This window comes from Nipponia nippon, unplaced genomic scaffold, assembly GCF_047370975.1.
Source record: "Nipponia nippon isolate SJK-2023a ecotype South Korea unplaced genomic scaffold, ASM4737097v1 scaffold_1, whole genome shotgun sequence".
In the NCBI taxonomy this organism is placed as follows: domain Eukaryota; kingdom Metazoa; phylum Chordata; class Aves; order Pelecaniformes; family Threskiornithidae; genus Nipponia; species Nipponia nippon.
In genome coordinates this window covers 90,714,713-90,739,686 of record NW_028262290.1, presented here as the reverse complement: position 1 = coordinate 90,739,686, position 24,974 = coordinate 90,714,713, and the positions used below count along the sequence as shown (strand labels likewise).

General features: G+C 36.9%; 1 protein-coding gene across 10 annotated transcripts in view; it reads right to left on the bottom strand.

Moving 5' to 3' along the window:
* RELCH (RAB11 binding and LisH domain, coiled-coil and HEAT repeat containing) overlaps window positions 1-24,974 on the bottom strand; it is an 84,103-nt gene that overhangs the window by 19,737 nt on the left and 39,392 nt on the right. For 5 of the 10 annotated variants that reach the window (XR_015705634.1, XM_087761577.1, XM_087761550.1 and 2 more), the window contains 12 exons: window positions 21,495-21,607; window positions 16,785-16,875; window positions 11,938-12,009; window positions 10,983-11,123; window positions 10,168-10,332; window positions 9,151-9,298; window positions 6,535-6,691; window positions 5,854-5,977; window positions 4,755-4,803; window positions 4,252-4,331; window positions 3,266-3,372; window positions 2,538-2,637 (listed from right to left, as the gene is read on the bottom strand). Coding sequence is in view for 9 of the 10 variants with exons in the window: in XM_087761577.1 (XP_087617703.1) it covers window positions 2,538-2,637; window positions 3,266-3,372; window positions 4,252-4,331; window positions 4,755-4,803; window positions 5,854-5,977; window positions 6,535-6,691; window positions 9,151-9,298; window positions 10,168-10,332; window positions 10,983-11,123; window positions 11,938-12,009; window positions 16,785-16,875; window positions 21,495-21,607 (1,347 nt within the window). In the remaining variant the exon portion in view is untranslated. Of the gene's footprint in view, window positions 1-641; window positions 823-2,537; window positions 2,638-3,265; window positions 3,373-4,251; window positions 4,332-4,754; window positions 4,804-5,853; window positions 5,978-6,534; window positions 6,692-9,150; window positions 9,299-9,884; window positions 9,936-10,167; window positions 10,333-10,982; window positions 11,124-11,937; window positions 12,010-16,784; window positions 16,876-21,494; window positions 21,608-24,165; window positions 24,291-24,974 lie in introns of those variants that run through there. The other 5 variants (XM_087761556.1, XM_087761605.1, XM_087761590.1 and 2 more) reach the window with 5 other exon arrangements.

Here is a 24,974-nt window from a genome sequence, read left to right as displayed (position 1 = left end):
AACAGCTGTTAAGGACATAGCTCGCTGTTTGACTACGACGATCTTAACTCTCATATACAGATTTACCAGTCTTCTCATTGATTAAAATAGAGAATGCTTACTATTTTCAATTTTGAACAAACAGGGACTTGAGTTTTCTTTATTAATCTTAATTTTGAGAAAAGCCTAGGGGTAATGTAATGCTTTGAAAAAAATGCTTGGGATTTGTATAATTAGCAAACAATTGAGAATGATCTCAGCTTCATGACTATGTGGGCTGCCACACTTTTAATTATGGTAAAGCATGGTAAACAGCATTATTTTGTCTTACAGAAAATAAAACATGCTTTATAATTCAAGTGTCATTCTGAAGATAAGTGTTCCTAGCCTTGAACCTAAACAGACCAACAGAGCTTATAACTCAACTATGCGCTTCATGTTCAAACCAGCAGCAATCAAATCTGTTTGCATCAACATTCAGATGGGAAACTACTGACTGAAAACACTAACACAGAAGCGGCAGAAACAGCTGGATGGGCAAAGCCATGTAGCAGCGTGTAAGGTTACAGTGAGACAGACAATGCCAATTTTTATCCTGTTTTGATTCCTCTAGATCAATGTGTGATCATACTTATGCATACTACACCTTAAAAATGGTAGCACAAAGCTTCCTGCCCCCGAAGGAGAGAAGGGGTAGAATGGCTCCAGATTACTTCTGTGTCCTTCCAATCCATAACAGACTGTGAAGGTTTGGTAACGCAGTCTGGCAGGCCCAAATCACGGCAGTCTCTGTGCTGCTGTACAGACCACTGTGCTGCTCTTTACAGTTCTCATATAGCTGTCCTGCAGGTGACATACTCTTTCTCTTATTATCTAATCGCTGGGCTTTGCCATTCAGCAGCCTCTGAGATGTCACAAATTCCTCAAATGAAGGAATCTTCCAAAAGCGTAAACCAACTGTTATCACCTCTTTACACAGGTGACTTCCCGAATTTACATATTGCCATGTATAAATATGTATGCTATAGCTATCAATGAAGTGTCAATATGATACTATTTTCAAGTCAGGAAAGTGTCTGCAACAAAGTTGCCTATGCTTTCATAAAAACTGAAGCATACTAGGAAACAAGCAGTCAAATAGCATGCAGGACTGCGAAAAACTAATCAACATGCAGTTGAATTTGAAAATAAACTGCAACTAAGACAACAGCCTGTTGTAACTAAGGTCTTTCACATGTTTGGCTAACGCTTATGTAAAAAAAAAAAAAAAGCTTATTATTACAAATATAAAATATAAACAATGTTCTTGTTAGATTTAAAAAAAAAAAGAAAAAACCCCAAACAAACAACAACCCAAAAATATTTTAAGTGTGACCAAAAATTGCCATCTCCTTTTTAAAGGAAGGAAAAAATAAAAAAAAGACAAGGTTGGCTGTTTTCAACTGAAGTCTCAGGATCTTTCGTAAAGTGGTTGTTTAGTGCTTTATCTGCAATGACTTCCAAAGCTGCAGTAAAAAAAGACTAATGGTTATGTTAAGTGCTCTTTTTTCTGAGGCAGACTTGAGATTTGTTTTTGCAAATGGATACAAGGTGGCAGGTTCAGCTAGAGGTCCACTGCAAAGCTATCCTCCAAATGAGTCAAATGTGGAAGAACTGCAACCCCCCGCCCCCCCCCCCCAAAAAAAAACAACAAAAAAGAAATGGACTGTGACAGTGTGATTAGAAATATGTCTTTCTACCATAAAAAAAAGAGAAAGAAAGAAAAAGTAATCTCTTTGTTCAGCAAGTGGAGTATGTCCCAGAGTTTTTGTATATGCTTTCTTAAATTAACACTTGATAAAACAAAGGCATGATGTGGAAATAAAAGCAAATTTATTAGTTAAATGTAAGTCTTTATCTTGAGCAAATTAAGGGAAAGTTGAAGCTGTCACTATGTTGCAAGTAAAGTAATCGTAAATTATTTTAATTTTTACCAAAAATACAAAATTGGTTAAATGTATGTTTTTACCACCATATTTGGCACCAATGGAAACTAGTTTGAATTACAATGCAAGTGCATTGTACGAGTATAGACAAAAAGTGTTGAAAGCCAATAACTTGTGAATTAGGCTACTGATGATGTGTTGAATAGCAAAAGCAAATGTTAAAACTCAGAGATGCTTGTTTATCCATAGACTTAAGCAAACACATTTGACAATGTATTTAATTCTGGTTTGAACACAGTTTAGCAATGAAACGCGTTCTCATAATTGGAAAATGATTTTCAGCATGCAATAATCAGAAGGCAACAATCGAGTCAGCAGCAGATCAAAGAACACATACACAGTTATTACAGAAACATCTTGCAAGTGGCTAATGACAAATTGCTTAATTAAAGATGTGCTGTTGAACAAGAACAGATACAGAAACAACTGCACAACTTCCTGCTCCATCACACAGTACACAACTTATTTAAGACATTTGTAATTTTTAAGAATGCAGCAACATTATCTGAATCACTGTTTTTAAAAATAAACTCTGGTTTTAAACAGGTGTAAAAAAGTTTGGATAACACTTACCTCAAACATTCTAGCAGCCGTACATCGAACAAGAGCAGAAGTATGGACAACTCCATACCATAAGACAGTTAAGAGCAGCTCATGATAAGCTGGGTTTGCACTAGAAGAAAACAGTTCAGCAATCAAAAAAAAAAAAAAAAAGAACCAAAACCAAAAACCAAACTCTGAAACCCGGAATATGTTCTTTGCCTACAAAATGTAGTCTCAAGCATCCATTGCTCAACAAGTCTACAACTCCAGCATTTAACCTTTCTGAAGGATACATAACATTTATCCCATTCTGAAGGACATGCAGCATGTTGCTGTCTAGAAAATATGTTGCATTTTGAAGTTCATTTAAAAAAAAAAACAAACCTTTAAGAATATAATTTTCAATAAATTATGACACTGAACTGAATGCAAATACTTATCTAGAACACATCATAATAGTATGAAAAATACAAAATGAATTTCCATTTTATCCTCAATGACTGATTTTTGTGGTTTTTTTTTTTTTGGTTTGTTTGGTTTTTGGGGTTTCTTTTTCATACTTCAGAATTCTTTTACCATTATATTTTTAATCCAGAGATTAAAAGTTAAAATTTTGTGAAACACCAAGGAAAAAAAAAACAAGTACACCCCTTATTCACCCAAAGCATCACAGTTATTAAAATTACAGGCAGATTAGCAGCTTTTAATAAAAACTTTTATGTATTTAGATCTAGTCAACGCCAAGGTATATTCTTTACCCCAGTTCCACAAAGGAAGCTTTCAGGCTATCAAGAGGAGCATGGGATAGTGAAAGCATGGTCATTACATCTTCTAAGAATCCAACTAAGAGCTTGCGGTCTTCTTCCTGAAAGAAGAGCGTACAATGTTGAATGTAGTAGAAGTATTGCTGCGGTTGTGATGACCTACATCTATGGAAGAGACAAACTATGAACAAGAACAAACTACATATGGCCTTTAACAATCTTCTTACGAACTTCAGAAATGTGGTTTAAGAACAAGAACCTTTCAAAGGAAACACAAGAAGAGACTCTGTTTCTGTATTTCATCAACTAAGCACACACTTGTGCATAAATTACCCAAACTGTTTTACTAAAGAAACTTGTAAGACGAATACTTAAGCACTTTCATGGCTCCTGACAGTTTGTGGTTGCTCACAGTCCACGAAACATTTGTGAGATGATGAAGTATTTATTTTTTCCTGTAAGCTACGTATACGCTGGTCCATAAATGCTGGTTACTGGAGGATTCGGTAGTATTATTTATGGAGTGTTTATTTTAGTATTAGGCAACACTAAAATTTTAAGACTCCAACTATGGCCAAAATGGTGATTTACCTGTTTATCTGTTTCAGTAAATTTTGCAAAATTATGTTTGCAGGGGTCACAGTTAAATGGCCAAGAATCCACTTATGGAATAACATTAGTATTTTTGATAGAGGCATATGGCAGCTGTCAATGTCAGAGTTAGCAGTAGTGAAGACACCAGATGTCATTTTAAGATTTACTGAATTCAGGTTTTAACACTAATGACTATCATCTAAATGTAGTAGACAACCTGACTAGAAAACTTTGCTTTTAAATGTGTTTACAGCTGCCCACTTATCTACCTGTCTTCAGAGCACAAGAACACTGCAAGTTTTCAAAAAAAACAGTAAGGGTTTTCTGGTAGAATCAATTTTACGTATTATTATACATTTAACAAAGAAACAGAAAAACAAACCTACCTGAATGTAACATGTAAGGACCCCTGTTGCATAGATGGGAACTGTGGCTTTTGTTAGCACTCCATTACCTGCTGTGGAATCTAATGAAACACAGTGAAGAATTTAGGCTTTATGTATACATATATGTGTATATATGTGTGTGTAATATATATACTATGTATTTTATATATTAGATTTATGTGTGTATTATAAGTATTACATATATTCACCTTTTTATATATACATGAAGAATTTATATACATATGTATGCATACACACACACACACGCTAAAATAATGCTCAAGTGGTATTTGGATTTGAGATTTTATTTGTACTTTACACACAACACACAATCTACAACTTCAGAGTGTTCCACTCAGATTAAGATTAGATTTTCAACATTTCACAAATATGACAAATTTGAGAGCTGCAGTCAGAAAATGTCATTTGAACAAGAGATTGACAGGTTTTTTCCAGTTGTGGTTAAGATCAATTTTTATTCATTTGAGTAAAAAGCTACTTACCTATGTTTTCCTCAGACAGTCTTAAGATTTCCTGGAACTGTGGTTTTACCTATACAAAGGATGATGAATCCCATATAAGAAAACCTGTTACCAGTGTCAATTAATTTAGGAAAAAATTAAGAATATAAAAAACAACTTAACAGAAAAAGGACATTTTGAAGGTACAGAAAGAAAAAAACCTTTAAAGAGCGTAGCCAGCTTTTACGAAAATTGAAAGTATGACATAAGATAGTAAAAATTTCTATTGAGTACCCACACTGAGGTAGCAGTATTTAGCACTCCTGATACCAAAGGTTTAAGTCTCTTGGCAATATGCTTAGTTGGGCTTTAGGGTTTACTGTTTTAAGAAGCTATTTCTATCTTTGCTGTCCAAGTGCTCTCTTCCAAAATATAGCTGTGATAATCAGTATCAGAACAATTTTATAGAAGCAAGAGTTCTAAAGATAGCCTACAGAAGGGGCTTTCAAAGACCAGAGACTGGCTTTAATCTCCTCTCTGGAGGCAGCACATAATGCTAATCCTGTTTTGTAATTTTATCTTTAGGTTATCCTCTCATGTTTTATAATTTCCCTTTAAAAGATTTTTGAATTATATTCAGAAGTTATTTTATTGAGAAAAATGATATATTTCCTTGATAAAAATGTTTAGATATCATCTACAGAAAATATTTCGGGCAGGGAAAGCATTACATTTCCAATCAAGTACAGGCTGGAGTACTTATGTACACCATAAGCGTTGAACAGTATGCTGTTCTGAAGAAAGAAAATTGTTAAACCACTAGAATTAGGATGACCTCTCCCACTCTTTATGCCATTCACAAAGCAAATATGAAGAATACAGTTTAAAAAAAAAAAAAAAAAAAATCCTTCCTTGTTGGGCAAGATGGGACAGCTGTTACAAAATGGTCAAAAATGGAAATCAAAAGGATGCAAAAAGAGGTTTAAAAATAGCAGGTTTAAATGTACTTATAGAAAAGCATCAGTGTGACATGCAAGTATAAAGGGTCACATGAAGTGCAGGTAGTCAGACACAACATAAATATGGAGAATATATATTATCAATGTACTCTTTTTGTAGAATATTTAAGGTAATATCTTACCTTAGTGTTTGTAAAAATTTTCCCAAATGTCCTACAAAGTCTCCAGAAAAATCTAGAGAACTCATGGACACAGGCAGTTGATGCTACATTGATCTTGCCAACTATTTCTATAAGCTGTGGCAGCCTAAAAATCGGGAAACAAACGGATATTAAACACTACTCTGATCTTTTGTTTCTCTCCAGTTATATTTGTATAAATTTACTGTTTATATTAGTAAATATACACACAGAGCACTATTGGTTCTAACAAAATTATCTACATGTTCTGTACAATTCCTGACCCTTGAAGAAAGCAAGGGCTTAAGTGCCAGAAGTCTGACCTATATTTTCAAACATGTCATTGCAGAACAGTGTATTTCATGAGACATTCAGAATACAACCATCTTCACTTCAACAGAGAATTGACTATACTAGGCCAGAGATGAAAGAAGCAATTTTTTTAAGCAAGCAGTTACCTACAGTTTCTGCTAGATAGCTGATATATTCTGAATAAAATCAAAGTCAATTCAGTATGAAAATGAAAACACCTAAAAAAATTCAATTTTTTCCTCTTTAAGAATTCTTAAACACGATCATACTTAAAATTCTTATGTTTAATAATTTTTAAACATAATCATGCTTAAGAACTATTAATTTTGACGCATTTTAAAATTAGGAATCATAAGATACAAATTAACTCACAGTTGATTGACTACCCATAACAAAGTCTCCCAGCCTGTGGTACCCTCATGTTCTAGCTGATAGTCATACAGTTGCAACAACACTGCTAACTGTTCGCGGCTTCCAATGATGATGGCCACATCCTGAAGAGGCGATACAGGTCGGGGAAATCTAGTGACTGTAACAGCAGAGAACAAGTGACCATGAGCAAAAGAAGATGAAAATACCTTGGAGGTGATGTCAGTAAAGACAGATAAGAAAGTCTGAAGCTCTTTACTGCCTTCTGTGTAAGGTTATCAAATTACTTTTTAAAGAACAGTGAGTTAAATCCGTCTCTAAGAGATTATATAACCCTCACTTAAAAAGAAAAAACACCGGTACAGGGAGATTATGGAACTATCATCACCACCAAGGGCAAATCTTTCGTGACCAAGCTATTGGCCTTCTATGGTGGAGTGACTACATCAGCGGACAAGGGAAGAGCTATGGAATGCCATCTATCTGGACTTCTGTAAGGCCTTTGACACAGTTCCCCACAACATCCTTCTCTCTAAAGTGGAAAAATACGGATTTGATGGACGGACTGATGAATGGACTGTTCTGTGGGTAAGCAATTGGCTGGATGGTTGCATCCACAGAGTAGTGGTCAACTGCTCAATGTCCAGATGGAGATCAGTGATGAGTGGTGTCCCTCAGGGGTCCATATTGGGACCAGTAGTGTTTAATATCTTCATCAATGACATAGACGGTGGGATCAAGTGCACCCTCACCAAGTTTGCAGATGACACCAAGCTGAGCGGTGCAGTTGACACTCCTGAGGGATGGGATGCCATCCAGAGGGACCTGGACAAGCTTGAGAAGTGGGCTCATGTGAACCTCATGGGGTTCAACAAGGCCAAGGGCAAGGTCCTGCACGTGGGTCTGGGCAATCCCCGGTATCAATACAGGCTGGGGGATGAAGAGATTGAGAGCAGCCCTGAGGAGAAGGACTTGGGGGTACTGGTGGATGAAAAGCTGGACATGAGCCAGCAATGTGCGCTCGCAGCCCAGAAAGCCAACTGTATCCTGGGCTGCATCAAAAGAAACGTGGCCAGCAGGTCGAGGGAGGTGATTCTGCCCCTCTACTCTGCTCTGGTGAGACCCTACCTGGAGTACTGTGTCCAGCTCTGGGGTCCTCAGCACAGGAAGGACATGGATCTGTTGGAGCGGGTCCAGAGGAGGGCCACAAAAATGATCAGAGGGATGGAACCCCTCTGCTATGAGGAAAGGTTGAGAGAGTTGGGGTTGTTCAGCCTGGAGAAGAGAAGGCTGCAGGGAGACCTTACTGCAGCCTTTCAGTACTTAAAGGGGGCTTATAGAAAGATGAGGACAGAGGTTTTAGTAGGGCCTGTTGCAATAGGACAAGGGGTAACGGCTTTAAACTAAAAGAGGAGAGATTCAGACCAGATATAAGAAACTTTTTATGATGAGTTTCCTGGTTTCAGCTGGGATAGAGTTGATTTTTCTTCCTAGTAGCTGGTATAGTGCTGTGTTTTGGATTTAGTATAACGTTGATAACACACTGATGTTTTAGTTGTTGCTAAGTAGTGCTCACACTGATCAAGGACTTTTCAGCTTCCCATGCTCTGCCCGGTGCACAAGAAGATGGGAGGGGGCACAGCCAGGACAGCTGACCCAGGCTGGCCAAAGGGCTATTCCATACCATATGACGTCATGCTCAGTATATAAACTGGGTGGAGTCGGGCGGGGGGCAGTGATCGCTGCTTGGGGACGTGCTGGGCATCGGTTGGCGGGTGGTGACCAATTGTATAGTGTATCACTTGCTTCGTATATTATTATTGTATTATTATATTATTATTACTACTATTCTATTTCATTTTACTTCAATTATTAAACTGTTCTTATCTCAACCCACAAGTTTTCTGACTTTCACCCTTCCAATTCTCTCCGCCATCCCACTGAGGTGGGGGGAGTGAGCGAGCGGCTGTGTGGTGCTTAGCTGCTGGCTGGGGTAAAATATTTTGTAAATATTCACCACTTACATGTTTCTTCTGCATTAGTAAGCTGATATTTGTAATTAGTTAAATATTTGATAAGGGTTCATGTCAGACTGATTTCTTTCATAGGAATGAAGTAGGAGCAGAGGGAAGAAAGGAAGTAGAAAGATATTTTCCCAAAAAGGGAAAAACAGAACAAAAATAAAGTCATGACAAGTCAAGACAAATCTTCCTATGCTGCAATATGCCTTTTAAAAAAAAATAGTTCTGTCAACTCAGCAACACTGAAGAAAAAAAATTCACAACTTGACAGAGGTTCCCTGAATTTCTTGCTCTGCACTCGCTACATATGAAAATATAACATAAAGAACAGGTGGTTTAGAAAAAAAGGCTTGGGGACATAAGCTTAAACCATTATTGTACAGACAGTGTGCTATAAAAATCTAAAGTTTACACATAGATTCCGCAACTTATGTTTATGTAGTAACCTTAAATACACACAAATCGCAAGTAAATGTGGACTGTGGACTATGGACTATTTCCTGAAATTCTTCCTTTGCAGTTAATAGTGATTTGAGATTTGTCACTGAATTATACTTAAGTTCATAAAAATTCCACATATCAGAAATTAACCATTTACCTTCTATTTGGGGTACTTCTCCCTGAAGTTTAGCCTTGCTTGTGAAAGGTGCATTCTGTAGCACCAGTGCAAACAGTGAAGGAATCAACGACTGCAGAGCAGACAGATACATGTGGAGCTTATGTTCATCCAAGCCATGTTCTCCTTCCTGAAACAAACAGGACATTTACTTAAAGTTTTCAGTTTGGATGATCTGTTGCTTAGGCATGTATTCTCTGGCAAGAAATCAACACATCTGTGATGAGCTTCTACACAGACACTAATTATATAGTAATTTATCCTAACCACAAGCTTACTTTGTGTCACCATCCAAAGCCCCTTAAGTCACTTCTACTCAAAAGATTCAAGCAATATAGCCTTTGGCATTTAGTAGTTCATGTCAATGAACATACTGATATTCTGAAAGAACATTTTTCAGCACATTTTGGAAATGTGAATTCTTGGTCTCAGAGACCAATGCATCTAAAAACTGAATAAACTAGTTGCCTGTACTCTGAAAACAAGCATCTTGGTTAAGCGTGTTAGATCATTATGAGATAACCCATTTTCCAGAACTTTCCAGATATCAAGTGTGCAGACAAACTGGTTCATAACTGCAAAGAAGCTAACTAAAGCATTCAATTCTACTTAATTTTTTTGTTTAATAAATATTGCACTTTATTAAAGACTACACTACGTGACACTTAAAAACAATTTAAATATAGGGCAAATGCACTCAGAATAACATGTATTACCTGGTCACAGCCCCAGGCAAGTGTTTTCTGAACGGCACTTTGATTATTGGGCTATAAAGCAAAACATTGTTGAAGAAGAATATGTTTGGGTTTTGGTGTTATGTTCTTTTCCTTCTTCCAAAGGACAAGTAGAAGTTATGGAGTTACAACAAGAATCTCCAGAAAATTCTTCCCCCGTAGAACATTAAGTAGCAATTATTTACATTTTTTTTTTTTTTAAAGCCTGCATATGTAATAAAGATACAAAGAAAATTCCCCAATGTAGAAACAGCTGAACACATACCCTGAGCAATTTTTCAATTTTATTAAGCAGTGTAGGTATAAGATGGAACTGTAAATTTCCCAATTCTGTTGTCCAGGCAGCATAAGCCGGTAAAAATACCTGATGCGTTGCACTAACTACACGTTCTGAAGGGTCTCCTAAAGCTGAAAGCAGCAGTTCAAAGCCCTGGCAAAAGACAATAAAGAGTGTAATTATTTTCCTAAAATTTATCCTAAAGTTTCCCATACAAAACATGCAGACTAGAAAAAGATTATCATCTATTTTTAAAACTTTACACTAATAAAAACAAAACAAGGTAGTACATGGAGGCATTTCAACAGATATTCCTACCACATCTACAAAGGTAAACAGTAGGTGGTTCAATTATTCTGCAGGTATTTCTCTACAGTCAAGTTCTCAGGACCAATACAAACACATTTTACCCCTCTGCCTTCAAAAACTCCAAGACAGGATTAGAAGTTCTTCATTTTCACTTATCTGAAACATTATTAGGCGGTATTAAGTTGAACTACAAGTAGGCTTGATATCAAATTGGCTAATGGTATCAGGTGGGCAATGAAGTGGTATGGTCTTGAAGGCAAATTATGAATTATTAGAGAAGCTTCTGTATAAGGCTTATACCTGAGGTTCTAATGATGCTTATATGTTTTCTTTTTGGTCTTGGTGATACAATAAAATCGACATTCATAAAAGCCATCAACATTTTTAAAAGTATCTGGAAAGATTTAATAAAAATACATGAAATTATGCGTCCCCCTATTCATGAATAACTATAGAAGACATTTTATACATACAGAACCCGAACCAAATTATACCTGTTGATACTTGTCTGGATCATCAATATATCCCATAATGATGCCAAGGCTTTTGATAACAGCTTCTCGTACCAGATCTGCCTTATCTTCCATTAGCATCTGCTGCAGCATGGAAAGTACTAATGAACTACGAATTTCTTTCTGTTTGCAGACAAGAAACATACTTGTTAAATCCAATGAAACAAGACATGTGCGTTTATATCAATTTTTATAAATAATTTGCACTTCTATTAGTGCTCACAAACAAAATCTTTTCCTCCAACCATAGATCCCTTTATGAATATTATACATTCAGTTTTCACAACAGAAGATGAATGAATATAAAATGTCAGTAGCCTCATTAGAGAGTCTTTTGTCCTACTAAGCACAGAACTCAGGTCCTTTAATTCATATTGAACTAAAAATAACTCACAGCAAAAAACTACTACAGGCCTAGACTTAAAACAGAATCTTTAATCACTGCATTGCTGAACTGGAGAAGTGGGTTTTTAATTTGGGTTATTTTCCTCTTTCTCTGAAGCTTCAAATTCTACTTTGTCACTGACTTAATTTTGGTGCTTCTTCTGACTGGCAGCACTCTTCATGTAACATTCCACAGTGTCTGTATAACTCTATTATTGGCTGCCAATTATTTTTTCAGAGATTATTTCCTTAATTGGTCCTAACTATCTTTACTTCATCTTTACTGAAGCAAAGATGATTTTTTTCAGAACATACTGCTTTTGTAGACATCTTATAGCTAGATTGACCTGTATTCCTTTATAATAAGCTATCTCCTCCTTAATGTGATTTACTGAATCTCACATGCATGATATTAAGTATGTTTTAATGTGACTCTCTATGCATAACAAACACACTTTGGAAAATTTAAAATGATAAAGGGCGTTTATATTATGCAACAGATTTTCACCTGGCTTTCACTAGCAAAGTATTTAGAGTCAGTATTAATACTTACTGGAAGGTAAGGGGCTAGAGCTCCACAGGATTCTGCTACCAGTAGCCGTCTCTCTGGGTATTTGTGGTTAATCTGGTAAAGAGAAACAGAATGGCTATTTGCTTTGCAGTAACCAGTATTCAAAATGTGGCTAGAATGAACTGCAACGGAGGGATACGCCTGCACCTCTTAAATAAACATTGATTGTGCCCGTAGAAGTTGCGTATGGGTACTAAGCAGCCTCAAATTCTTGCACTGAGGCATAAAGGCAGGGCAGATATCTTCTTCTCTAGCTGTCCTATAAAATAGAGCTTATAGTAAGAGAAGAATTGGAGAAGCATGTATGTATGTGCAGTAAAAAGAAGGGTGGAAAGCAGTGTACGGGTTGCTGTACTTTAAAGAATAGGAATAACTTCTGAGCTGCCATGTAATGAAATATTTTGCCATGTGTAGCCCTTAAGGAACACCGTTCCTCTAAGAACTACACAAGTGCCCTCTAGTGCTCTAAGCCAACCAGTGTAGCACAGCTGCCCAGGTCTTGCTGAGCAATCGGGGTCAAAATAAGACACATGTACTAAGCCAAAAAGTACTTGCATGCTATTGAAGTTCTGCTCTCAAGTCCAGCATAAACATGTCACGCCTCTAAAACGTGACTGAAAACAGCTCCTATTTCCAAGAACCTCTTGATCCTGTGCTACCTCCCCTTTCCACTCAAAGGCCGTTCAAAAATTCTGCCTTGCAAATTCAATATCAACACTTCAGAACCAAGTCTGAATCCTGGTGGAGTCAGCTTTAACAGCCAGTTTAATGGTTGTACAATGGAATACGTGATATGTTTCAATATACTTGAATTAAAAAATTTTAGGGTAAAATGGTGAGAGGGAAATGTAAATAGCTTGATCCTGTCAGATAAAACAGGATATGCATGTGGTGCGACTCTTTCTTTCTCTCTTGCTATGCAGTGTATAGCCTTGGTAAGACAATCATCTTACCACGGAAAAGACCAAGGTACTCACTGTCTTCTTTGTCTCGGTCTTTATTGGGAAGAATTGCCTTAAGTAGTCTGAGGTCCCTACCTTTGGTAGAGAATTATCAGGTTAGGAAACATTTAAACAAATTGGACATACACTAGTCTGTGGGCCCTGATGGGGACTGCACCCATGAGTGCTGAGGGAGCTGCCTGATGTCATTGCAAGACCACTCTTGGCAATCAACAAAATGTTGTGGCAACGGCAGAGGTTCTTGAGGACTGGAAGAATGCAAATGTCACCGCTATCTTCAGGCAGGGCAAGACAGAGGATCCAGCGAAACACAGGCCAGTCTGCCTCACATCAGTTCGTGGGAAGATGTTGGAGCAATTAATCTTGGAAAGCATTTCCAAACATACAAAGGACAAGAAGGTAGCTGGGAATAGTCGGCATGTATTTATACAGGAAAAACCACGTATGACCAACCTGATAGCTTTCCAAGATGACTGGCTCAGTGAACAAGGGGAGAGCAGTGAATATTTATCTTGACTCCAGCAAGACTTTTGATACTGTTTCCCATAACATCCTCATTCACAAACTGATGAAGTCTGGGCTAGGTAAGGACAGTGAAGTGGATGGACAACTGGCTGAACTAATCACATGCTCAAAGAGTTGCACCTGGGGGCCAGTCCTCAGTGGTGCACCCCAAGGGTTGATTCTGGGGCCAACAACGAAGATGTGTAACATCTTCATTAACGACCTGGATGACAACACAGAATGCACCTCAACAGATATGCAGATGACACAAAACTGGAAGGAGTGGTTAATATCCTCAGATGGGTGTACTGCCATTCAGAGGCACCTCAACAGGCTGGAGAAACGGGCAGACAGGACCCTTATGAAGTTCAAGAAGGGGAAGTGCAAAGTCCTGAACCTGAGCAGAAATAATTCCCATGCACTAGGACAGACTGGGGGCCAACTGTCTGGAAAGCAGCTTAGCAGAGAAGGACCTGGAGGGCCTGACAGATAGGAAGCAGAGCCAGCAATGCACTCCTTGCAGCAAGGAAGACCAGTGGTATCCTAGGCACTACTAGGATAAGCATCACCATCAGGTAAGGAAAGTAATTATCCCTCTTTACTCGGCACTGGTGAGACCACATCTGGAGTGCTGCGTACAGTTCCGGGTTTCCCAGCTACAGAGACAGGGACATATTGGAGCAAGTCCCGCGGAGAGACGTGAAGACGATTAAGAGACAGGAGTATCTGACATACCGGGGGGAGGCTGAGAGAGCTGGGATTGTTTCGTCTTGAGAAGGGAGAGCTCAGGAGGGATATTAGCCGTATTTATAAATATCTGTACCTAACTACAGAGAGGTAAAGAACACAGAGGTGCCCAATGAAAGGACAAGAGGAAATGAAACATGGGAAATTCTCTTTTACTGGGAGGGTGGCCAAACCTTGGAACATGTTGCCCAGAGATGTTACAGAGCCTCCCTCCATCCTCAGACATATTCAAAACCAGATGGACTTGGTCTTGAGCAACCTGCTCTAGTTGACTCTGTTTTAAGCAGCAGGCTTGGACTACAAGATGTTCAAAGGTTCCTTCCAACCCCAGCCATTCTGTGATTCTCTCAACTCTACTGGCTTAGGAGAAACTACAGATAAAGACATAGTAATAAATCACTTTGGACCTCGACTTTATTTCCATAGCACACTGAACAATGGCACCTGACCACTCATGCAGTATTCATGTCTTCAACTTTCTCACTGTTCTGATCTGAAATCACCCCAGAACCCTCTCAAGAATGAAGTGTGGCAAAGGTCATTTGAAAGAGACTCAAATGCACAAATCATGAGCCTCAGGACTAAACTGAAGTCTCAAGCATGGGAAAACATTCTTTGACTGTGTCTATCATTATTTTGCATTCATTCATCCCTAGAGCACCTGTAATATTTTTCGGAAGTATGGAGATTTCATAGATGAGAAACATGGGCACGCAACAGGCTGCTTTAATACCTATAGTATCTTTGACTTATGTGCCATCTTTCCATATGCAAATTCCCTACTGGTAATAGAGATACACTTTGCCTTCTGGAGCTCTGCCTACGTGAGGGAAACAGCAAAGACTAGTTTCAACTGGTTTAGATGGGCTGGCAAGGCAATATAAATATCAGCCCTGACACTGCAAAGACATACTGACACACTGGAGGAAAAAAAGACTCAAATTTCCACAAGATCTGCATTCAGGGAAGATTATTAGCCCTTGGAAACTTAAACAAAACTGTAAAATGGTTATTACCATTTCTTTTCCTTTTGTCTTTAATAAACACTAGTACAATTTTGGAAGCCAATTAACTGGTCACTAGTTCTGAGGGAACTTTTAGCATTCACAGAGCCTCAATCTAAACTCACATGAGCCATCTATCAAATTCTACCTGTGAAGAGCAGGTAGAGAGATCACAAAGACTAGCCTGATAACTGAGCTCCAGAATGTGTGGATGAAAATGCTGAATCTTCTTCGGAGGGCCCAGTCCTTTGCATCTGTAAATAGATTTTGGTTGGAGACCAACTGCATGAACGCTTTCACGATGAAAGCATCTACTGAAAAAAGGTAGAAAATTACGTGTATTTTTGAGTTCCTGACAATGAGATCCAGCTGGTATATTGCTGGAGAAAATAATGACCTGGTTTCAGCACTGCAAACAAAGTCTGACAAACTGCATGAAATAAATGCATGACGACATATGGCTTGGCAGCCTGATATGCTGTACTGTTACAGTTGGACTGGTTTCTCTTTTGCATCAGCAATTAGCAAGAAACTGGTATGACGAAGATGTGCTCTTACTGAGGTGAGACTGTTTTTTTTAAACTGTTTAAATTTCATGAGAACGACTAAGAAAACAAAATGTGGTTTATTTCGTGTTCAACTACTATTGCCATGAGTCCTTCATTTAATCAATAGATACATCAGTCATACATGCAAGCACAAATGCTGCATATAATACGTACTTCTACTGTCAGAAAGTATTAAGACTGTTAAAGCTTGGACTTTACTGTGAAACACAGATGGCTGCGTTACGCAAGAAACAGTAGACAATTATCAGACCAGAAAGACTGTGCCATCAAAGCAAGCATTACCACTCTGTCATGGCTTAGTTATTCACTGTCTTTTAGGCAATGATGAACTCCCTTTTCTTCATTATGGTAGGAAAATACCATGCATTTTCACCTGAACTCATGTTGTTCTGTTTCTATGCCTCAGATGAAACCATAAGAGCACTTCAGTTTGGCTGTTCAGTTATTTCTATCAATTTAGAATATCTGTGGAAAAGGTCACTGTGACTCTAGAAGTCACATGGAAGCTTCAGGCTGATCTTACAGGTGTAAAATCATGCCCATCTACAGGGGACTTATTTCTGACTATTTTGATCTTTAATTTTCTGTTTAAGAATTTAAGCTAGCTGAAGTGTGGACACTGCTCCAGCGACTTAATACAATATAAAAATCAGCGAATGAAATCTTTGAATGAAAATGGATTTCCAACAGTCTAGAAATTACAGTACAAATTATAAAGGCACCTACCTGGCAATAGGTTAGGCAACACTGATAATGAACATATGCATATCCACATTTCAATACAACAAACATATGCAGGTATACGCAGGTAACAAGAATCTCCAGATAGTCTGACAAATTTTCTGCTTCTGAGTTCTTTTTAATGTTATATAAAGGTATATATAACGAGGACAAAGAACATCCAAATATCTTTCTGGAGAATACTCTGAACTGCCATTCATTGAAAAACAAAACTAAAACAACCTCCCCCTCAAACAAATAAAACTCAACATTTATGAATTTTTAACTAATTTTCCAGCATAAAGCGCAAAATAGTCAGTTACCTGTTCCCAACACTGTGGTAAAAGCTCAGCTTCTACACGTGTTGGTCCAACGTGTCGGGCAAATGCCACACACCCAGTCAGTATCATCTGTCTGAAAACATAAATTTAAAGCTTTAGTCTGTTTATAAAGTGAAGTTCTATAATATATAGAATATATTAAGTTAGGAAAAGAAGATGCTGTCAGGCAACAGGTAATTGTCCACAGTCAAAATTTTATATCATACACACTGACTTAAAGGCTAAATCTTAAATTGAAAGCCACTATTGTCCCTGCTCATTGCAGGGGGGCTTTGGACTAGATGACCTTTAAAGGTCCCTTCCAACCCAAACTATTCTATGGTTCTATCTTGCTTTCTATTTAATATGCCTTTTTCAGAAACTTGCAGATCCCAAACTCCATAAACTAGAGCCCTAGAATCTCTGATTTGGGCATCTCCGATTTCCTAATGTCCGAGATTGGGAATCTCTGACTAAATCCCTCATTTAATTCTTATTACTGAATACTACGATTCATCATGCAATAAAAGGATCTAAATTACTTAATAATATCAGTATTTTAGTCAAATACACATATTGCTTTTGTTTAGAAGCATTTGTGAGACTTAATGAACTTTGTTCAAAACAAGTAACTTAATTCTTTTACAACATGGTTTTGCAACATTCTAACATGGAAGTTACTGTCATCCCTCCCAAAACACTGGACTTGACTCTTGTCAGAAATCTTCTAAAGCCCATTATAAAAGGGAAGCAATTAACCAATCAGTACTACCTACAATCACCTGAGTCCTTTGTATTTATATTCTTGCATTTTTTAACTTCCCTCAAAGTTTGCAAGAAATCACTGTTCCATCAATTTCATAGGCACAGAGGTATATTTAAAATTTCAATAAAATTGTACTTAACTGTCATTTGTGATATTTTAACTTTTATTTAACGAGTGTTTATCTTGCTAAGATTTTTTTTACTTCTATTTCTCCTGTTAATAGGATTGGAATGATACCAAATTTGCATGCAATTCACCAGTTCTATTTACTTTTAGTGCCTACATCAACACTTAAATAACCAGTTTCAAATGATAACGTGTGGACATGAGACACTCATTTTATCACCTCCACATTAAGATTAGGACACCACTGAGAATTTGTTCATTATTACTTTATGGAAAGTAAGCCAGAATTAATTTGTTACCATTTTAGTGTCATGTCTAAACTCCTAAATATTTACTGCAGCTAATAGCATGCCCTTAAGGTTGAAAGGCAGAGATTCTGCTGGTTATTTCTTAACCAGTTATACAATATACTCTATCAAAAAAAAGACTCATTCACTTTCAGAATGTTTTCAAGGAGAAATAGTCTATTAAAAAGATTTTTTTTTTCCCCAGCATTCTTTAGGCCAACAATCAGAGCAAGCTCTTTGGTTTGCGGTTTCCCCCCCTCCCACGTACAGAGAACCAGACCTTTGATCAAGGTAAAAAGGTTGGGGAAAAACAAAAATGCAATGATTAGATAACACTCACGTAATCAACAGCTGATCTGTGATAGCAATATGGAGACAAAAGCCTGTGGTAATTCTGAATTCTACAACAAAGCAGTTATTCAAATGCCTGTCTTTGGTTCTACACGCTGAACTGGGCAACAGAGTATACTTTTAGAAGATATTAAAAAAGCAAATAGCAGAACACAGTAATCACTTGAAATCTTCTGCATTAGAAATGGGGATAACGAAAATATACAGTATTTTTGAAAATCAAACCTTCTCAAAAAAGTTCCATGAAATCTCCAAATCAACTCAGATTTCTTTTTGCCTTGCCTATAAAGTAGGGAACTTTAAGATATTGCAAAAAAAATTTAAAAATAATGTTTTAAATATTTTACGGTAACCACCTTCAAAATATATGACAATAGTCAGTATTTCAGGGGAAGGGAAGGTTGTAAAGATCTCAACCACAGGTCATTGATACAAAAAATGTTAACACTAAGCTGTTGCAAAATTGCAGTCTAGGCTAGACATGGGAAAAACTCCTTTCTGCTTATTGTCATAATGATCTCTCTTGTTAACAAGATGCTGGGAATGCTTTCCTCAAAGCGCTCTCTCCAGGTTATGCACTTATGAGCATTTAGGCAGGAACATAAAGCAGATCAGTATGATTCATCAGAGCACTAGTTTGCTTCACCAGTACAGAAACCAAAGTGAAATCGAAAATCAGACTACAGGAACAAAGCAGAAATTAGAGTATAACAGACATAATTTAACACTTCTTACTTCTTTCTAGAGGTTTTAGAAAGTGACTGTATGCACTGGTAAGCAATTCAATCTTGCATTACACGGTTCAAGGTTCTTTTGTCCCTCCTAAAGGTTACATTACAAACTTACTAGAGGTTTCCTTAATAGGTCAGGAAGTTACGTGTGTTCTGTAACATGACCGATGAAAAGTTATATTAGAGAAACTAAGCTTAATGTATTTTAGCTTCTTTTCATGAAGAGTGCTGCTTCTAGGTACATTATTCGGAAATCTTCAGTTCACATTTTGAACTATGTTTTAACCCTGCCCTAAAAGACTCCAACATTAATCTTTCTTCTTCATGGCTCCTTAGCTTCCAAAACCAACATAATTATCCAAAAAGAAATTCAAGTGAAGCTAACACAGATTTGTTCCTTTGCAGAAGAGAATTTGATAGACATTTTGAAAAGCTGAATAGTACATTAATGAGCAGAGCCTTGAGGATAAAAGTGGCCTTGTTAAATATAATGTTAGTGTACAAGACTATGGCAATATGCTATATCTGCGTGCATCAAAAAGCCTCTCACGTGGGCAAGTAGTAAAATTCAGGCTTTCTGCAAAATTGTTAACATACTTTACAAGGTCAAATATTTAAAGTAAAATACTTATTTTAATGGGTTCATTATCAGAAATGCAATGTCACTTTTCAGTCTGTTGCATTTAACAAATTTAAAAAGTCAACTTATCAACTGCTACTTTAAAGTATAACGTAGGCCTGTACAGTATAGCAGAAGGTAAACAATAACATGAGATAATTAATACCATTGTTCTGGTGACTAAACCTGAATGTCTTTGCTTATTTCATAGCACACAAGATTGCTCAAACATTATTTAAACTTATTCAGATTAAAAAAAATATGCATAATACACTTCCATACAAATATATAAGTATAAAAACCCAACTGAAATTCTGAATAAGTATTTTCTATCTAATTTGTATTCAGAATCTCTTTTATTTGATGGAATTTTACTTATTCTTCAGTAGGTGCTACAGCACCTTTAAAACAGATTATGATTTTTATGCGTGTAAATATGTATTACGTATATGCGTGTTTTGTCCTGGGGTTATGGCAGAATATTCTTCCCAAATTTCTGAAGAAAATTAGTTACTTTTAGATATAAATCTCTAAGTCACAACAAAGAATGAACAACTTCAAGGAAAAATAAGCTTGGATTTTCTTCTTTCTTAGCTGCTGGAACAGACACACCTAACTGCAGCTTAACAGGCATATGAAAAATCTACTTGATAGGCCACCAATCCTGTGACAAATTAACTACAAGAGACTACAAACGAGATGTAACTTTCTTCCCCCCTCAACCACAAAACAGTTTTAGCTTCTCAATCTGCATTGGACATTCAAAACATTTAGATAATGGTAGACCTTTCAGAAGCAGATTTCTAACGAATCTGAAGGAGAACAAGGACTGCATCTTTTTGTAATTTCAGTCAGCATGGTGCCACTGTGCTACAAGTTGCTTTTATTTATTTATGCATGTTTTTGTCTCCAAAGCCATCTCTTTCAATCCTACCTCATCTCTAAATTTTACCATGGGAACAATTATGAAAGACACCAGAACACTTCAGTTTCAGAGAATCTTCAAAAGAAATGCTTTCCACCTATTTCATAGAGCCTATTTTGTCTGAAGACAGAATAGAGCAAGGACAGATACAGATGCTTTACAAAACATCTCTAATGAAAATAATGGAAGAGCTACAGATCAAATATGAAAAATCTTTCCACAGTTAGAGAAGGAAACCAGCTGGAGTACTGTCTTTCAACCTTAAGGATATTCTTATCAAGATTGGTACAAACAAAGTCAGATTTCCTGAGTTCTAAGGAAGAGCTAAATTTATAAAACAAAATAAAAAGTATACTTTGTTTCTAAGTCTTAACCAAGTTAAAACAAAGCTCTTCACACCTGTCAGAATGAAATCACTGCTTCAGTCTTCTGAATTTTTTATTGCTACCATAGTACTGAACCATAAGTAGGAAGAGTACTATTTTCTCATGCCATTTTCCCCAACTAAACGTGGTAGTTAACTTACAAACATATAGATGACTAAGATACACTAAGACAGAGGTTTAAAAAAGCTGTTTTGATTTCTATGTCAACCATTGCTAGAGAATTATGATCTTAAAGCTCATTTTAACAAAGCCTTTCAGTTCATCTTTAAACAAAAAAGGAACTGAAATGTTACACTGCAGTTTACCAAGCACATTCTTACATTTCAGTAACTAGAAAGGACAGGTCATGGAAATGGAAAGTCCCGAAGTCCACATAAATTTGTCAACACTATACCAGCAAAATATCAGATTAAGTGAAACTTGGTTAAAATCATCCAATAATATCCAGTTTCTATTAGTTCTGCTTCTTTGACAAAGAAAAAAAGTTCCTTCTTGTCCCGCAACACACAAACGCAAACACACCTTTGCTCATCATCTGGTCGTTTGATCAAATTGAACAGTATGTGTAGAAGCTGATCTCTCTCTTTGGGTTCAGGATGGAGGCAGGCTGTACACAGTATGAGTGGGATCAATTCCTAAAAAGTTGTGGGTAGGGGAAAACCAAACAAAGTAAAAATGCTTTGGGCATATATTCATTAATGGCAAAAGAAACTAAGAAGATAAGTCTAGCCACATAACATCAGAACAGTTAGAGAAGATGTTTTAGAGTCTTGATCTCTTAAGTGACCTGAAAAAAGTGAAGGTCTACAAAAGTTAGAATTATTTTCCTGCTAGGAAAGATCAGGGGAGAACCAGCACACAAAATAAAAAGCTCCACAAAGATTACAATTAAAATATGCAGGTCACCTGTAACCCGAATTAGAGGACAATCATGGTTTAAATTGTCTTCACTACCTACTGAACTGAAGTAAGCTCCACAGACATCTATGGAACAAAGCTCCTAGGGAAAAAGCTACTTCTGATGCCATGGAGTTAAAGATTAAAATTTCCAATTAAGCATGCACATAGTTTTGTGCACAAGTTTGAATAAGCACTGAGAAACATATATTGGTAAAGGTGACTGCAGACAGATATCCTCAATTTTGTTGACCGAGAACTATATGACTTTTTAAAGGTTTGTTTGTTGTTTTTTTTTTTTTTTCAATAAAGAGGCAATATCTGAAGCTGAATTTTCTTTTTAGAGCAATTCAATTCTCTAAAGGAACAAACTACCAAGAAAATACTGTGTAAAACATTAACTGAAAGAAAATATAAGGCTGTTCACAATAGTGAAGACCTCCTCCTTTCTAAATATGCCTTCAAAACTCATGGTATTCATTCCCAGAAGAAACAAATGTTTCTAAAACATGGACTGGAAGTCCCTTTCCTTGACCTTGTTGACGTGACCCTTTACTCCAACCAAATTTGGAAGCCACACAATTTCTAGATGATTTAATATCTTATGGACAGAAACATCACACTGGGAGGTTGAGGCAAAAGAACAAGACAAACCTAGCTGTCTGCAGAGAAAACATGGGCAAGTAATCTGGAGGCTTCCTCTCCCACCTGCCGCATACTTTTGAGCCACTTTCAGCAGACAAACTTTTTGTGAATTAATAAGCTGTGACAAACAAGCAGATGACAGAGGGAAACACTTCTGAAGTTACTAGGAAACCTGGAAAAATCTATAGTTATTTGTAAGAACTTTGCAGGGAGGTGCCAATTTCTTCTTGCAGACATTCAAAGTGACCTGGTCACGATGCTCTTGAGAGTAAGCCTATTGAACAAGGTGGACATGTGGAAACAACATTAAAAGACACTCACTGCTCATCTTGTATTTTCCTAAACAGCAAGTGCTATGTTTATTTTAAATATAGAACAATACTCTAGTTTAGAGCATTGCCTAAGCTAGTTAACTCCTGATAAGCTTTTGTTTTCATTTTACAGGAATTCTACTCAGCATGCTATTTTTCCCCCCTGAAAATGACTGAGAGACATCCTAAAATGTATTTTAACATTCTGGAAGATATTTTGGCAATATTTAATTCAATTATGGTACAGATTAGGGAATTTATGATGAGACAGAGCAATGAATGTGGACATATCTTACCCACCACTTAAAAAAATCTGAAAGTACTGAAGGAGAAATGAGAAATAAATTTGAACAATTTGGACACTTCTATTCCTCAATATTTTAAACTGCGCCAGTTTTCGGGTTTGTTTTTACATAAGTGTAGCACAATGCAAAATAATGTGAATTAAAAACCGGTATTAAAGAAACTTCACAAATTACACTGCACGAAGTGCTAAATAACTGTCTTCACCTGAAGCTCCTTTCCCTCTAGAATTTGCATGTTAGCTTTTTATTTTTGTATACTTAACATTCAGCTTTTGCCCATTTAAAGTTCTGAGAAGGCAGGGGCTTAATCTGTTTAACTTTTGTCTTTTGTTTTTTTTTTTTTTTACTTCACAGCAGCATTTTCTCTCTTGCAAACACTGTTTTAAGTCAAAAAGATTTGAAAAAATATTATAAAAATAAAAAACCCCTGCCCCTCTAAATACCACTGCTTATACATTAAGCTAAGATGTTTTAAAGAGGAAACCAGATTGCTATTTGTAGATACACAACATAATTACTTACTTCACCGTAAAGAATATAGGTCATGGAAGAAACCTTTAAATCAAAAAAACCTCTGTGTTACTTTACTGAGACCTAACTTTCTGAAATCTACCCTAACTTCACATTATCCAACTGCTCTTGCAATTATTCTTAAGGACTCGTTATAAAGAATATTTTAAAAAAGAATATACCCCATGAAATGGGACATATGTATTTTTTATGATCTGGAGTTTTTGTTTTATCTGTTGAAACCATCACACTGACTTCACTTTCATAGATTGTTTGAGTGCCTACTCAAAAATCTCAACTGCTCACTCAGAACTACTGCTAGATTTCAAAACAGTGCCATGAACTTTATTTTTAAAGCTTCTTTTCAAATTTAAGGAAGTTAACAAAGTTGTCTTTTTCCAGCTGAGTCTGTATGAAAGGAAAACACCCCGGAATATACACCTAGATACTACCACCTTGTGTGTGAAAGGCTAATGAGTAATCTAACATCATTGACATGGGGCAGATACAAGGCTGGTTCTTTACCTTGCAGAAAGCTGGTTATTATAGCTGATGCAATTAGCTGTATTTTCTTGTCCATTGGTCACATTCTTTCATGCATACTATGGGAGAAGAGAGTGTTTTCTGCATCGTTGCATCAGTGCTTCTACAGTTCCTTCTATTAAGGGGAGTGGAGAAACAGTGAGAAGTCTTGAACAGTGTTTTAGTGCTCCCTATAGACTTAATGGACAGGAAGGTAAAACTGGAGGTGAAGGGGACTTTCTGTGGGAAAAGAACAAAACTGCTCTCATAGATGGGACAAAACAGGTCAAGCGAAGTCTCCCAAAGACTTAAAAGAGGACAGATTCTTCTTGGGATATTCAGGATGATTGAGAACAAAAAACAACCTACAGGCAGGTTCGAGCTCATTCCTTCCTGTTGCTAAGAGCCATGCCTTAGATGCAGACTTGTTTAATAAATCTCAGATTTTTCATTCTCAAAAACAGGAGAGAAGTGCTGTAGAAAGTGGTAATTTTCCAATAAGACACAATAATATTAGCATTTGGCTGTTTAAATTCAAGAGGAAAGCTCCTAACATGGTTATGGAGATTGTATATAATTATTAGTAATCAAGGAGAGGACTTCCAGTGCTATTTGAAACACTCTGCCTTCCTTGGGAAGGAATACCACTTGTGCTGACAGTCATAAAGCAAGAACATAAATTCTGAAAAACCCAACAACCCTCCCTCTATTTAATTTGGGATCTTTCCTAAATGTCCTGTTCATCCCCAAGTCCCTCTTTTCTCTTTTGCCTCTGACTTAGGAAAACTGATTAGTTCATGTTGGTGTTAGTC